Raw genomic sequence first — 17394 nt, 5'->3', positions numbered from 1 at the left:
GTAATGAAAAGGAAAATTTCATATATTCTTATTTTTATCATTATATTTTTTTTATTTTAAAAAACCAGATGGACCATGAGATAATCCAAATAACCATGCAAAGAGGATAATGGTTTAGAATTTAGTGAAGACAAAAATATTTACATATGAGTTGCTTATAGAATGGAAAAGACTATATCATGGGTTAATGACTGAGTTTAACTTTTATAGTGGACCAGGAGATTAAAGAATAAATGGTCAGGAGTGACAAATTTACTTCTTTCACGACCTATTCAGGGTCAACTAGTGTCACTTACAGCTGTTATAAAGGTACATATGACCTATATACATTTAATACCTTATGATTTAAACTTTATGGCAAAGAAATAGCCGCGTGACAAATTTCTTCTCTACTATTGAGGTTAATCAGGCACTGACAAGACTAAGTCCATTGCTCTATACATCAACTTTGATTAATTATTGCCTGAACTTCTTGAGAATAGGTGAAAGCATTTACATGTGTTTCTGTGGTTATTTATATATATATTATATATATATATTTTTTTTTTTTTTTCATATATTCGTATTTCCGCGATAGCGAGGTAGCGTTAAGAACAGAGGATGGGCCTTTGAGGGAATATCCTCACCTGGCCCTTTCTCTGTTCCTTCTTTTGGAAAAAAAAAAAAAATGAGAGGGGAGGATTTCCAGCCCCGCTCCTTCCCTTTTAGTCGCCTTCTACGACACGCAGGGAATACGTGGGATGTATTCTTTCTCCCTATCCCAGGGTAATATTATATATAATATATATATATATATATATATATATATATATATAAATATATATATATATATATATATATATATATATATATATATATATATATATATATATATATATATATTTATTTTTTTTCATACTATTCGCCATTTCCTGCTTTAGTGAGGTAGCGTTAAGAACAGAAGACTGGGCCTTTGAGGGAATATCCTCACCTGGCCTCCTTCTATGTTCCTTCTTTTGGAAAATTAAAAAAAAAACGAGAGGGGAGGATTTCCCTCCACCCGCTCCCTCCCCTTTTAGTTGCCTTCTACGACTATATGTATATGTGTTGTAGAAGGTGACTAAAAGGGGAGGGAGCAGGGGGCTGGAAATCCTCCCTTCTCATTTTCAATTTTCCAAAAGAAGGAACAGAGAAGGGGGCCAAGTTAGGATATTCCCTCTAAGGCTCAGTCCTCTGTTCTTAACGCTACCTCACAAGCGCGGGAAATGGCGAATATGTATAAAAGAAAGAAAATATACATATGGGCCATTCTTTTGTCTGTTTCCTTGCGCTACCTTACTAACGCGGGAGACAGCAACAAAGCAAAATAAATAACTAAATAAATATGTGTATATATATATATATATATATAGGGGTTTCATGATATTTACAGGTAATTTGTACCAAATTTTATGTGGGACTACTCTTCATACCTTCATCTTTTGTATTCTTCTTTGTCACGTGTGTATATGTTTGTTGTTAACTTATTATTCTTGGCCATTCATACATGTCCAAAAACCTGGCCTTTATTGTAGATTACTGTACTGTTGGAAGTTCCCCAGCACTAGTTAATCCAGTCATTGTTTATGCCTACTTTCTTGACAAGCTTGTTTTCGATATAATATTCACCCATTTTTATCTTCATGAACACAGTTTCCTAATATTTCAAGAATTATCAAACTAAATATTGCTCCAACACCAGTGTTATGTGAGTTGATCTTATCATTCATATAGCATGGATCTGACAAGGCACCATAGCTATTGTTGTACCACATTCATTATTACAACTCTGTGTAGTTGTGGCTTCATAACCATATGCCAATATTGATGGTGCCAAGTGTCCATATGTTTGGCATATGACATTGATAGTTTTCACAGAGTGCTCTGCTTTAGTTGTTACTCTGACACATCGTGACAGTGATGGTATAGCTGGTGTTTTAGGTCGTGTGCTGTGTGACAGAAATGGGTACACCAAATATTCCACTACTGTTGTAGCTCTTATGCTATATTATGGTGATGGGCACATACACTGATCTATAGTTGAAATTGTTACCAGGTTCACCAGGTGATTTTCCATACACCATTTCTGGCACTCTGTGATAATGATGTGCAACAAGTGTTCTCTTATAGTTATAACTCTTAAACATCATATGATGGGTATACCAAGGATACTGATGAAGATGTGGTTCAAAACTTTGTGACATCGGTAGGTACACTAAGCATTCTGAAATTTTAGTTCTGGTACCATTATAGATGGTATGCAGAATGTCCTGCAGTAGTACTAACTCTGGTGCTGTGAGATATTGATGGATACACTTAAGTATTCTACCTTAGTTGAAGCACTAGTACTCATTGGCACCAAGAGCTGGTACTTTTAGTTGAGGTTTGGTTTGTAGTTTCTGTTTGCTGGTCTGGTCAATGTGTACCTATGATGGCTTTGTTTGGTCAGCTGTTTATCAGGCCATGTCAGTTTTTTATACTCTCTTTGATTGTGAGTTTATTACTGCAGGTGGTGTTTGTTGATTTTTTTTAACTGCTTGGACCGCAGTTTACTTTCTTCTGTTTTACCTTGGTCAGTAGATTACTTGTATTGCTGAAGTGTGAGTCTTTTTATCAGTTTTCTGCTTCTTGGCCAAATTTTGCCCAAAGCCTACAATTTTTTAGTTGTACCTTGCATAGAGTTTACCCATGATTGTTGCGTCAGGTCAGGTCAGTCACATACTTCTTGCTGGTTGGGTTTGGTTGGCAGTTTACCCCCTATTAGTGGCAATAAGTCTTTCCATCTTGCACAACTCTATTTCTCTTAATGTATGGTCTTCAGCACCCTTGGCATCTTTATGTACCTTCCTCAGGTTTGGAGACAGCTTGAGTGACAACAGGTTTCCTCTGTGTGAAAGAGTATTTGCATGTGAATGGTAAGATTATAATTAGAATATTTAAAGTTCTACAAATTGGTGACATGAGGTCTCTATTTGTATAATGTTCAGAAAATTAATAAGGATACTAAAAATTCTAAGACATTCCAAGACACCTAGGCATGAATATGTTAAAAGGAATGTCATCTGTAATGTCATATAAACTATTGATGACTGAGTGTAACCTTTAAAGCTTTTGTTGTTGGAGTATGATTAATTAAGTTTTCAAAACAATTAAACCAATAACATCCTGGAACTTGAATGAATGCTTGTTGATTTGGATATTATAGTCCTGCTTATGATTTTTGTTATTACAGCAATATACAATTAGGAAATAATATGCATTCATTAAAAAGATTCAAATGCTGTTAATCATTCTCAAATATAAGACTTATCATCCACCTTCTTTTTACAAGAACACTCTTTTTGCAGTCTTTTTATATCAATGTATGATAGAACGTCTCAGGAAATCAGCACACATACATGGGAAGGGATTGAATTGTTTCTCATCCTTTCAGGATAATGAGGGAGACCAATTTTATTCCAACTAATGTGGATGAAAAAGGGAACTCACTATTTAACTCTCCATGATGATGAAATGGACCCACTGCTTACATTCCATTAGGGTGATGAAGGAAGGATTAACCTTTTTTTTCTCATCTGGATGGATAAGGAAGGGATTAGACTTTTCATATTCAAAAGAATAGTGTAGGAAGGAACCCATCTTTTGCCTTTATAAGTTGGTAGGGATAAGGACTCCCTTTGTGTGAGCACCAAAATGATACAGGGAAAGGACTTACCTTTTACCCTACCCATGATAATGAAGAAAAAGAACTTTAAGGACTCCCCTTGAGTGAGCACCAAAATGATGTAGGGAAAGGACTTATTTCTCACCCCACTCATGATAATGAAGGAAAAGAACTTACCTGTCATTTACCCTCATCAAGAGGAGGGAAAGGACTTCCCTTTACCTCTTCCTTATCAGAGTGATGAAGGTAGATTCATCTCTTCCTCCTAAACAGGCTGATGAGGGATAAGGATTTTTCTTTAATCTTCAACATGATGATTAGAGAAGGAGTCACCTCTTGCTCTTCCTCAGGGATGATAAGCACAAGGACTCACCTTTCACCCCCAACCAGGATGATGGGATAGAAGGGATTGAAGGCAACACAAGCGGCTGCCACCCGCCGCCGTTGCACCAGGCTCTGTACACAGAGTGGCCGACACTTGCGCATGAATAAGTCATAGACGTGGACGCGTCCCTCATCTGTGACAGCCACAAACACACTGCTGCTGTATGGTGACCATGTGACCCCAGCCACAGCACTACCTAGGTCCAACACAATCAGTGGTGACCTGCAATGTTATTGGGAGAGCAGAAACTTGTAGCATCTTTCAGTATAAAAACTCTTGGCCTGGCTTATTTTAGATATACCACCTTCTCTTCAGTATTGCTACACATATCTCTATACTAGTAATATTTCTTGTTCATCAGTTGACATTAATTACTTAGATAAAGTATTACTAATCATGAAACGACAAAATGAATGGACAAATAGATAAGAAATTAGGATTGATGAATTGTAGTACTTACAAGTGAAACTGAAACCAGACTTTGACAGTCCAGTCCACTGAACAGGAAATGAAGACTCTGTGATGGTGTGCATTCCACATTATATCTCTAACGGCAGCAGTGTGTGCAGGATAGCGGGTGAGGGCATGCACAGTAGATTGGATGGAGCACTGAAACACTGCACCTGTGTCCACTCCAACTAATAGAATATCTTCATTGTCTGGACGGAAGGCCACACATGTCCCAATACCTGATAGATTCAAGTTTTATGTAAGTTGTGAAAGAGCCTTTAGGTCATGTGACATATTTGATAGTACAGCCAGCAGTTGTTGATGTTGAAAAGAGCTGTAAAGAGCCCGTATCATGAGAATGAATATTATGAGTTATCAAGAGTTTCAAGATCAAGGGACATGGGTTGGGTATATCAGGGAGAGCCATGAAGGGGCCTTGAGGCAAATGGACATTGAATATACGCGCCAAGGGGAGCCTCAGGATCAAAGAACAGCGAACAGTTGGAATTTTTAAGGAGCATAGAGATCTTAGGACACATGAATATCAGTCAGATAGCTTATTATAGGGTATTGGATGCATACAGTGATATGTAGAGTAGCCTCAAAATAAGAAAGAACAGTAGGAGAAATCTCATGATTGTGAAGAAGGTACAGGGAAGCCTCAAGATCATGGCATAGGGATGTATGGAATAAGCTGTATTATTGATTTCCAATGTTATGAGTACATGATGCTAGATGCTTCACAGATCTCTATTATAGGACTGACTCTCCAGTATACAAAATCTATGAGATGTCACATATACAAATCTTAAAACTAGAGTAAGAGTAGTTTATTAATAAATGAGATGATAATTTGATTGGATTGCATACATTGTTAAATCATTTGCCTCAGCAGGTTAATATTTGATCAGGTATAGTTACCTTCTAGTAATATTTTGTCAGCCAGTGAGGCTGCCTGTGTGGGCAGATCATCACTCAAGAAGTGAAGGATGTCAGTGTGTATGAGAGCTGAGGTACAGATGTGCCATTGAGTCAGACGTCCATCCATAGCAATGGAGTATACACACAAGTCCTCCCCAGGGTCTGTGTTCACCCAGTGGACCTGAGGAAAGAACGCTGTTGGACCTTGTGAGGTCATTAACTGTGTGATGCAAGGATTTTCCTTGGGCTTTAGGTTGTCATTGAATCAGAGGAGTGTACTTGATGTTTTCTGGATATTTTTACTTTAATGAACATGGCGGTGAATCAAAGCAGACAGTATCAGGCAAGTTTGTATGTGCTTTGCTCAGATGTAGCATAGAGCCCTTGCCTTTTGATTTTCTTCAGCAAACATGGAAAAACTTATTAGAAATATAATGCATGGAACATGTGCCATATTGAAAAGGATGATATTGCTATATCATATACAGTAAGGGATGGAATGTACACCACATATATGGCCAGAGGTCCTCAGTGACTACCAGTAATACAGATGTTATGCACATGCAGTGAAACTGAGAGCCATATCTTCAACAGTAAAAATTTACTTATTCGAATATGTGTTGACTTGCAGTAAGTTAATAAACTGCACAGAGAAAATATAATGAGCAGCACCTGTACACAGTAAAAGATATTTATGATTGAAACTTGTACAAAACAAATATCACAGCTTCAACAAGACATGCATATTAATACAGGTGTGGTGGGATTAACTTCAGATATCACTTGCTGATATTTTTGTAAACAATATGGGTATGAATTTTCTCAATTCACTGGTCTCATTCCTTTAAAGACTCTATGTGAACATGATCATTTGTACAAGGGAAGTTACCTTTATCTTGAAGCACTCGTATTTTATAAAAAAAAAAACTTTTACATGTAAATCCATATGTTCTTGAAACCTTAATTTTTGGTGATGACTTTTGGAAGATAAAAAGTTTTTAAGGGAAGTGTAATACTGGTGATTATTGCATTGTGATTTCAAAAATAGTGTCCCAGGTAGTCTACAACGATTGACATGAAAAACTATGATCACATATGCATTTAATGTTAGACATGTAGTAATATACATAAGAATATTGCTATAGCAAGACAAGACAGGAAGAGACACATGCTGAAATTAAAGTAAACTCAGGGAGATTCCCTTTGCAACACAGGAATAATCATATATATGATACATTGTAAGATGCAGGTTCTTTTTGAACAATTATCTGATATTATGTTTTGGAAAGAATCTCTCAGATATTCCTTAGATAATATCTCCTGTGCCCTGGCTCACCTTAGTTACTGGGAGAAGATGTTTACCAGCCATGGTGGTTGAGGAGAAAATTATTGGTGATGTAGGGGAGCGAACATCATACATCACCACTGTACCATCATTCCATCCTGCTGCCACCATACTTCCATGCTGTTGGGGATATACTTTTTTATACTTGTTTTATTCCTGTCGTTCTGCTGTCGTGTAAGGTGAAGGAGGAAACAAGATACATCACCATCATACAGTTGCTCCATAATGCCATGTTGCTGATGTATTTTGTTAACTTGTTATGTTGAGATGGTTAAATGAAATTTTGAAAACCATACGTCGCTGTTGGCCTGCTACGCCATCCTTCCAACTCCATATTGTCTTGTTCTTAGTGTGGAGTGGCCTCATCTAGTTGTGCATGTTATGTTGCCAGTCAGCTTGTGTTAACTTACCTTTTCTGCTTTTCTTACATGTCCACTGTATTATTTTTATTCCATTGTTGTACTGCTGTTAGATATCAGTGCACTGTTTTGATACTGCCATTGTACTTTGCAGTACTCTTGTTATATTGCCACTGCATTGATTTTATAATACCACTGTATCTTTATATTATTTCTAGTATACTCTAGTGAAATGAGGTGAGCATCATCATGCCACCATACAATCCCTTCAAAGTCTTCTATAGACTCCAAACTCATCCGTATGAATACTTCCCACATGTTTGTTCACAATCATCTCATTCAGATAAACTCATTTATCTTTTCTTTCCTCCATTCTATTTTATCCTCCATCCTTTACATATGACCTTATTAGGTAGTGTCCTAAGAAAAGAGACAGTATTTAACTTTTTTCATGGGTTAGCTTTTTTTATAGTAATATATGGTATGAGTAACCACTTTCAAAACTGTTCATACATTCCTTAAGGTCATCTCAAGTATAGGTCTGTAAACCAGTTTAGTTGTACAAATTTGTTTTATTTACATTCATAATCAACCTCATCCAGCTACCCACTCTTTGTTTGGCTGTGTTTTATGTTTGTTTTTTTCCTCTAAAAGCACCAGCATTCTGCTTGCCCTTTTGAATTCACTGTCTTGTTTCTTTTCTTAAATGGAACTTTAACTTTCAGACTTCCTTTTTTGCAACATGACTATCCTTCATGTAGTTGTATTTAAGTTCCATTTTCATCTTAGTGCTTCCTTAAAGGCAAAGCCTCCACTGCTTGTACCTTCAGTATCAGCATTCATAACCTCCTCACCCATTAGTTTTTTATTATATAATCCAGTCATAACTAACTCAAACATTAAATAACCACCTGACATGCACCATTTTAAATTTCAGATACCAGATGTCTCTGGCATCTCTTGCATTATAAATATGCATTCCTAAAGATAAAACACATCTCTACATGCTATAACTTTACCTGTAACATAGTGTTTGCATTATCATGTGCCTTTAATCCCTGATTGATGCATATACCTTTTCTCTTCTTAAAACTTTTATCTTTTTTTATTATACTTTGTCACTGTCTCCCGCGTTAGCAAGGTCGCGCAAGGAAACAGACGAAAGAATGGCCCAACCCACCCACATACATGTATATACATAAGCGCCTACACATGCACATATTCATACCTGTACATTTCAACATATACATACACAGACATGTACATATATACACATGTACATATTCATACTTGCTGCCTTCATCCATTCCCGTCCCACATCCACTTTATTTCTCCCCAGCAAGGGTTTCTCTATTCTTTTTAATGTGATTGGTCACTATCCTACTGTACACCTTGCCAGCTGTGTTGAATATACTTGTTCATCTGTTGTTCTGTCTCTCACTTTAACTTCAGTTTCCATGGGAATCCGGACTACACCTAGTGGCATCCAGCCTGACCCTGAGGGTTTTAACACTTTGTGGCAGCCAGCCTGACATTTGAGGGCATGATAATACCTGGTGGCAGTCAGCCTAACCCCTGAGGGCCTAACTTCTTTTTCATGCATTCATACACTCTTTCAAGATACCCTTCACAGCAGTTTTGTCTCCATTCTTCACAATCTTGCTCATCACCCCAGCTTTGCCATTCCATAAGAACTTTATTGCTTCTGTTTACTTCCTTAATTGTAATGTTCTCCTCTCTTGTATACCTCTTTCCATCCCTTTTTTTTTTTTACCCTTTTTGCCTACTGTACCGGCAGATGTTTCTCTTTTGTCATCATCTTCCATCAATTGTCAAACAATATTCTCTTTTACAAACTCCATTCTTATTCTATTATTAGCATTCCTTCTTGTGGGACTTACGGCTGATTATAAGTTGGTGGTTAAGTAGATATAAAGTAGTACAGTAGAAGATTCAAGGAGGAGAGGTAGACAGCAGAGATAATTAGATATAGTGATAGGATTGATTAGGAATAGGGATATTTCAAATGAATCAGTATGCTGGAGGAATGGTTGGGTATTGGTTTATTGTGAATGTTGATGTTGGTCTCACTTGATGGATCAAATTAGTGTGTTCAGTGAAAAATCAGAAGAACTTCTATAAGTGTTGAGGTCCAGAGTTTCATGTTAACATTGGGTATGGACGTAGGATGCATGTGAATGATGTTGTGGAGGCTGCATTTACCTGATCCACCCCATTGAATTAAGAAAGGAGTATTGATGATAGATAGAAAGATGGACAGTATATTGATTATAGCTCATTAAAGTTTTGGTGATGCAGAGATTACAGATTCTTGTTGCTTTGTTGGCTTATACTTTTGGTAGAAGTGAAAGATAGATATTAGGTTATGACAGTAAGATAGAATATTGACTTCCTAAATAGGAACAATAGGAGCAGCTAAGGCTAGCTTAGTTACCTTGGGATGGAAGCTGACACATGTGACACCACAGGGGGAATGGAAGACTCTCTCAGGAGTAGCAGGGTTCTTGAGGGTGTAGAGGCACAACATCCCTGATCCCTCTGGTCCGCCTACCTCTCCTGTATACAGACATTTACATTAGTCTTTTGCTGATTAGTCTGATTTGGTTGTAATTTTCTGTAAATCTGTGTCTACATAGGCACTTCATGAAAAAGGTGTTATTATGACTTACCACTAAGTAGATTACTTACATTCTGTACGCTTCATTCAGATTATTTGAACACTGCACTATATAAGTCACTTTTTGCAATGTTTCTTGTTTGCTATGAGATGTTCAATGTCCTCTATTGCTCATTGTAATACTGTGAGCATATCACACATTGTTCTTGTCCATCCTATCTTCCTTTATTCATCCCAATGCCCATCAGTGTACTTCCTACAACATCCCCATTTTCTCTTAACATTTTCCTCTCATTATAGCATTACTGCTTCTCTTTGGATATGAAACTTTTTTCCGGTGTCTGGCATTTTTACCCACACTTTTTCCTATGATTTGTAATTCTTTTTATGTTTGCCACATTGCTTATATTGCAAATTGATCCAGTTTTCTAACCAGCGGTTTCTTTAGCCTGTCACTTTGCATAGATACGTAAACACAGGTGCTGGTTCCTGTCTCCCCAAACACATTTATTGAGCTGATAGATTTTATGTTTTGCCTGACTTTTGCTAACCATTGTTTCATGATCTTTTAGGCCTATTATAATTACCTATAATCCATACTCCCATTGACCCATTAAGTTCCAGACCACAAGATTTTTTCTGCCTACTCACCAGTGGTATAGGCAGCAGCAAAAAGGTCAGGATAAACAGGGCTCCAGCAAATGTCAGACACAACAAGTGAGCGAGACTTATCATGGTTGAACTTCCAGAGTGGTAACAGTGACCCCTCCAGTGGCCGGAACTCGTCACTTCCATCTTCCCAGTACCTGAAGTCTGAGATAATCAGATTTGTTACAAATGAATGATACCATCCTTCCAAGGCACCAGATCTTGAGACATAAAAACATGTCACAACAAATGGTCATGAGGTGACCCTTAATCAGAAGAGTAACAAGATGAAATATTTGGAACCTATGTTAATGGAATAGTTTAACGAAGTTGTCCTACTGAAAGTCTAGAATACAAAAGTTCTCATTACGAGTAAAAATACTGGTCTTGACATTGGACTAAAGGAGCAAGAAGATAAGGTGAAGACAGCCAGTATCATTTAAGTGCTTGGCTTGGTATTGTATGAATGTGAAACTTTCAGGCTGTTGATGATACAGATTGCACCTTTCTTTATACAGCAACCTTGGAACTTGACCATTGTTAGACCACAGAAAATGCTGGAAAACAGAAACTCACTCCAAAGGGAACCCCCTGTGTAAACATATTCCCAACCTCTAGTCTTGCTAGCTCATTCCACATACATATTGCTGTGTTATCAAAGGAAGAACAAAGCTTAGAATAGGAAATAATTCAACCCTTAAATCTTTCAAACAAGGTTTTTATTGTTACATAAAAAATTGGAGGTGGAAAGATGGAGTGAAAAAGGTTTTGTGTGATCGGGGCCTGAACATGCAGGAGGGTGAAAGGAGGGCAAGGAATAGAGTGAATTGGAGCGATGTGGTATACCGGGGTTGACGTGCTGTCAGTGGATTGAATCAGGGCATGTGAAGCGTCTGGGGTAAACCATGGAAAGCTGTGTAGGTATGTATATTTGCGTGTGTGGATGTATGTATATACATGTGTATGGGGGTGGGTTGGGCCATTTCTTTCGTCTGTTTCCTTGCGCTACCTCGCAAACGCGGGAGACAGCGACAAAAAAAAAAAAAAAAAAGTTTACATCAGAAGTATTCCCAGATGGAGACTGCCTTTTGTCAATATAGGAAATAGTGCTCTGACTGATCAGTGGGATTTGGTGTTTGTCATTGATTAGAGAAAAATGGTGATAATTTTACAGACCCCTCCTTTTATTTTTTAAACACTGGGAGAAAGGGAAGTCTTTAACTTTGTTTTTTCCCTTATTTTAGTCAGGAGGGAAGGCAGTCATATCGCAAATATATCCAAGGAATGTCATATGGTTTGCTGAGGTGAAATGGTAGGAATGGGAAACAATAATAGATAGAATGACTGAAGGAAAGGGAATACTGAAAAGAGAAACATGTGAATTTACAAATCTGACAGTAATAATAGTTAGAGAATAATGTAACAGTTCATAAAGTGTTTATTCCAAAGATTATGTTAAAACAATGTTGCCCTCTTTTGCAGGCCAAAATAATAGATAGAACTTACCTTGTAAGATGTCATCATAGATGTTTTGGTTAACCATTCTCTCCAACACCCGAGCAGTCTGGCAGAGTCCTGGTAAATCTAGATGCCCACTGCCATATTTCTTTAAAGGTGCCACTGCCACCACCAGTGGGTCAGATGCTACTGGTGGAGCCTGAAAGGCATGGCACTAAGAGGTTATGACCTTTTGGTGCATGAGAACGTACGTGAAGGCAGAATAGATGTTTTGTGATGATGGGAAGACCACCTTATGGTGCCAGGGGAACAGTTTGTGGTGCTAGGGGTATTTCATTGTGTTATCAAGGTTAATTCTTTGTGATACCAGGCAGATTATCTTAGAGTACCAGTTTTACATCCTTGTGATGCCAGGACTGCCTTGTAACACTAGGGTTACTTCTAGTGTAACTGCTTTGTGACACACTGCTTCCTTGTGACGAAAGGGTAATCATCTCTTGGCACATAGGAGACTGTCATGTAGCATCAGGGTGACTACAATGTGGTACTAGGAACTGCCTTTTGACACCAAGGAGAGTGCCTTTTGATGCCGGGGGGACTTTCTTGAGATGCCATCATTACTCTGATATAGTGTTAGATCCTCTTCATTGTGGAGCAAAAATAGCTATTATGTTGCTAGATTACTTCTGTGTTAGGCTGAGGTTACAGTGCTATGTTGCCAGTGTTATTGCAATGTGCGGCAAGAGTTTGCATGTTAAGATGCCAGAGTCATTGCAACTTGGAGCTAAGGTTACTGTGTTGTTTTTGCAAAGTTTATTGCACTGTGGAACAAACATTATTTTGTGGTGGTGCTAAGGTTACTGTCATGTGAAGCTAAGGTTACTATGTTGTGGTGTCATGGTTACTGCAATGTGAAGCAAGGGTTACTATGTTATTGTAAAGGATCTACTACTTTGTGGAACTGGATCTGTAATTTTGCTAGGTGTACTAAAGTAGAGTATATTTGCAAAAACTTTTGAGGTTTTACCCAGGCTTTACTACTGTATTCTTTTAGGATGAGCTGAGTGGAGTTTATCGTTTACTGGTCTGGAAGCTTCATATGTCATAATGTTATGGGACAGTGACTAGGAATTGCAGCTAAAGGATCACATGGGATGCAGTACATTTCTGTATTTCTCTTGAGTTGTGATAAATTATGATAAGGTTTGCTCTCAGTTCTTATCACAACTGAGCAAAACTCAGCATCAATATAAAAGATTTGAGATTATTAAGTTGAACTTTTTCGATAGTTGAATATAGACTGATATTGTAAGAGTACTTGAGAGACTGCCTACAGTACAATGATTTCCTGAACAGTTCCATGTTTTTCCTCCCATGATTAGTTGTGCTTGTGAATATCTTCTTTATATCTATACTGTATCTTAAGAAGAAATCATGGAAGTAATGACAAATGTGGTACACAAGTTTACCCTCTTGTATCCTGAGGGAATACTTTTATGATTACTAAATCGTAGGTTTGCTTCAGCTGGTGAATTAACATTTGAGACTGTATGCTTTGAGTGATATCCATAGAGATGTATACCATTTATCACACCTGAACTCTGGTACATTTGATCAAAAGTCAAAGTCACCAAGGGCTAGCTTCATTGAGCAGAGTTTGATTTTACATATAACCATCAGTGTGGCTCATTTTTGTGTCGTGATCTAAAGCATCTTAATCCCTTAGTATTGTGTGGGACTATGGTGCTTTATACCAAGTTATGACTATGAGCCACACCACTAGGCATTGATAGAATAAGACTTTACCTGCACATATCTTGCCAGCCTGAACTTTTTGTGTCACATCAAAATGGGTTAATCATGTAAAGTTATATACAAATTAATATATACAACTGAATTTTTTTCTTAGATAAACAATGAGGATTTTATCAAATACTAGAGTTTCAGAGTATCGTTGCTTTACAAATGTATATTTCACTGTTACCAAGTGAAAGTAAAAACAGTCTTACCTTTTTGCCTCTGCCACTTCCTCTTTCCCTATCTCTTTCCCTTTCTCTCTCTCTTTCCCTCTCCTTCTCCCTCTCTCGCTCTCGTTCATGTTCTAGTATCATCTGATAGTTCTTTTGGTAGGCATCATAGACCTCTGCTGGACCCACAGTGACAGAGAAGGCTGTACTAGGTGGTGGCTCGGTCTGGATGGCTAATTCCTAATATAAAGATATAGTGCTATTCTGATGTTATCATAAAGGAGGAATGTTTGGTAAGGATGTATAGTGTTATTCTGGTGGATGGTATGAAACATGGGGAAGTTATGATGCATTTTAGTATTGTGGTGATATCACACATGTTTAGATAGAAAGACATGATTCTATGTTGGCATGATGGTGAATAGGGCAGTACAATTAATACATTTTGAAGCAGGCATTATAGTTATCATAAGAGAGTTACTTCTGTTTTCTAGCCTGATATATGCTTTTAATTTTTTACATTATTTCCCAAGGTTTGTCATGCATGGAACACTACTTTACTACTTATAGATGCTAATTAATATGGAGATTTATTTTGTAATTCCTAGCAGAGTAGTGTTATTAACATGTGATTTCAATAGTATTCCTCTACCACAGTAATAATACTGTAACTGTTAATGGTGCAAATGAACATAAGCTATTTTAAACAGATCAGTTATGATTTTCTTCATACCTGTTTTGAAAGGCAAAGAAGGAAGAAACAGCCCTCTGAGGCCTGCAGAGTAGAGAAACTTCCCAGGATATGTGTTAGATATAAGATTCCTGACCAGCAATTGATTCCATCCTTGATGTCATTTGTTTTGTACCTGAAGTATGTTATCTGTATTGCTTGGTCCTCTGTAAATTTGTTATTTTTCATAGAGTAGAGAATAGCAGCAGAATAAAAGAAAGAAAGTAAGGATGAACAGAAATAGTGAAGTAAGAGTCGAGTGAGGGAGAAAGGACAGAGTGAAAATAAAGTGGAGAAAGAATGAAGGTCTCTGGATTCGAATGGGCAGTGGAAGGGCAGAGCTGGAATGAGGAAAGAGTGAGCTTTGATATGGTGGAAGGTTGAGAGAGGATGGAGAGATTAGGGCTGAAGGTATGAAGTGTAAGAGAGGCAAAATGAAGTTGGATAGGACAGGGGAACATTGTGAGAAGACTGAAACCAAGGTAAGAGGTGAACAAGAGTGGAATGTAACCTCACCCTGAGGTTGAACCTGGTAGTCTGGGAAACTCGCTCACTGAAGTTGAAGGGGTTGGGCTGGGAGTCTAACTTGGCCAGCTCCTCCTTGCTCACCATGTCTTGGTACACCTCCTCCATCATCCTTGTTGCTTCATCCATGCCCTCATCTTCTGTAACATGGGCCTTACAGGTGTGGATATTATAGGCATGAGTTATTTGGGCAGTGTTCCTTTAGGTGTGGTTAGCATTGGATTACATCACATGGGTGTTGGTCATGCTGACATTGAGTCACGTAAGCATGTGTCATAAAGGTTTTGCGATACATTACTTTCCTGGTTTAATGTTAGTATTTAATGAGGATAAGATATAAAGAATTGTATTAACTATCTGAAGTCTCTCTAAAGCTGATTTAAGCTTATAGACCAGGTTGCTCTGCTGCCTCCACATTAGAATCGAGCAATATTTCCTACTCACATACAACATGCCTTTAGACCAAGCCACTTTACTATATACAGATCTCACACAACACAAGATGGATTCAACCAACCATAAACCCCTTCCTGCACAGTATTAATGATAATAGACATCAGCAAGCATTCAGCACCATCTCCTGGCACATCTTGTAAAAGATACTAGACACCACCCTCCACATCAATGACTGCAAGTTTCTGTCATTCAAAAAGGCTTCACTTCTAAAAACTTTAGGCTCTGCAGTAAAGTTCTGCTTGTTCCCAAGGAGTAGTTCCTTATCCAATCCTCTTTAGTTTTTTCCTACTTGACCTTCCATCACTCCCTTTAGACCACGGTACAAATATGTAACACTGCATCACACACTTAGAACACTGGCTCACCCAGAACATATTGTCTACATCTCCATAGAAGTCTTCAGTTACCCTGTTAACCCCAGACAAACTTGAATCCATCCTGCTTTCTTCCATCAAGTTGGATGGCCAGTCACTCCTATTCAACAAAACTCCAATTGTTTTGGGTACCACACATGACATTCACTTTGCACATCTCAAACATCAATGCAGAGGCAACAGAAAACTAAAAGACCTCAAAACACTGAATAGTATCAGATTTACACAAGAAAAAGAACCCTTCAGTATCCTATACAAACAATTCATCAGCTTCACTTTAATCCACTGTTATGCATCACCTGCCTGGTCATCCACCTTGTCAAAACATAAAAGAGTTGCAAGTCAAACAGGACAGAGCATTCACAATGACCTCTGTCTGCCTGGCAAAGACAAGTGCTCAACTCCTACACATTGAGACAGACTCTCCCAATGCAGTCACACATTGAGACAGACTCTCCCAATGCAGTCCCACCTTAGTATCGTTGGAACTCAGTTCCTTCCAAGAGCATTAGACCCTTCAAATACAATCCACTCCATAACTAACCATCAGCCCCCAAGTAGAACTATGAAGGTTACCTATGCTTCAAACTTCATCAGTCTATAACTGCAGGTCCCCCAACAATCACTGAAAATAACATTTACAGAAGACACCAAAATGACCCAAAACAATCACTAAAGAACATGTCTCCCAAACCATTTTTAAACAGCAACCCACCAGACATACACCCATCTGAAGCCACACTTCCCAGATATTTGTGAATTAAACTTTCTCCAGCATTCACCAACATTCTGTAAACCACTATCTGTACATTACAACAGCTTTTTAATATATTGCCAGACCCCTCATGCCCAAGAAGTAATTTCTGTACTGAAGACAGTGAATACCAACTCCTAATTTGTCCTTTATATGCCCCACACAGACATACATACATTACCACACTCACCTGGTAGACATAGCTGGCTTTTTAGGCAATGCAGAAATACCATAGGAAGGGTTCCTGGAGTAGTATGGTAAGGTGAGTTAAGTTATGTTTGGGATGGGGACTGTATTACCCTGGGTCCTCATCTCTTTGCTTTTAATATCTATCATCATATAGTTTTAGATATTTAATGTCACCAAATCCATCCTCTCCTCACTTGTTCCAGTTACACTAGTTTTTTCTCATTTTTTTCCTGCCCATCCTTTGTTTAGCTCTTTCTTTCATCTCCTTGTTGAATGTTTTTTTCCTTGTTTTGAAGAATGATTTAATACAAAACACCAAATTCATTTGGGGAACATAAATACTGTAATCCTTTTCCCCCTTGACCTCTTTCCCCTAATGTGGGAATCTTTAGGATTTCTGATCTCTCCCAATATAAGGACAATATTTGTTGCACTTTGTTGACTTCTCAAGCATCTTATATACTTTATGAAGTGGGAGGACTAAAATCAAAAACTTAGTTTAGGTCTAACCTG

The 17394-nt window shown here is 37.9% G+C and overlaps 2 protein-coding genes and 1 long non-coding RNA gene across 6 annotated transcripts in view; 1 reads left to right on the top strand and 2 right to left on the bottom strand.

Annotated features, from left to right (window-relative positions):
* Positions 1-17394, bottom strand: part of LOC139751082 (ATP-dependent RNA helicase DDX3X-like) — a 344069-nt gene that overhangs the window by 227104 nt on the left and 99571 nt on the right. The window lies entirely within an intron of this gene.
* LOC139751242 (uncharacterized) overlaps positions 1-17394 on the top strand; it is a 40870-nt gene that overhangs the window by 4024 nt on the left and 19452 nt on the right. The gene's annotated exons all lie outside the window — the stretch shown is intronic.
* The window catches only part of LOC139751241 (dynein intermediate chain 2, ciliary-like), a 31816-nt gene continuing 15779 nt past the window's right edge, over positions 1358-17394 (bottom strand). For 2 of the 3 annotated variants that reach the window (XM_071666476.1, XM_071666473.1), the window contains exons 3-12: positions 15100-15248; positions 13896-14093; positions 11935-12085; positions 10432-10593; positions 9598-9719; positions 6775-6903; positions 5439-5619; positions 4528-4756; positions 4056-4289; positions 1358-2904 (exon numbers count right to left, since the gene is read on the bottom strand). In XM_071666476.1, coding sequence (XP_071522577.1) covers positions 2769-2904; positions 4056-4289; positions 4528-4756; positions 5439-5619; positions 6775-6903; positions 9598-9719; positions 10432-10593; positions 11935-12085; positions 13896-14093; positions 15100-15237 — 1680 coding nt within the window. In that variant the 5' untranslated portion in view covers positions 15238-15248 and the 3' untranslated portion in view covers positions 1358-2768. The remainder of the gene's footprint in view (positions 2905-4055; positions 4290-4527; positions 4757-5438; positions 5620-6774; positions 6904-9597; positions 9720-10431; positions 10594-11934; positions 12086-13895; positions 14094-15099; positions 15249-17394) is intronic. The other variant, XM_071666475.1, reaches the window with a different exon arrangement.

Source organism: Panulirus ornatus, chromosome 11 (genome assembly GCF_036320965.1).
Source record: "Panulirus ornatus isolate Po-2019 chromosome 11, ASM3632096v1, whole genome shotgun sequence".
Classification (NCBI taxonomy): domain Eukaryota; kingdom Metazoa; phylum Arthropoda; class Malacostraca; order Decapoda; family Palinuridae; genus Panulirus; species Panulirus ornatus.
This window is presented reverse-complemented; position numbering and strand designations above follow the sequence as displayed.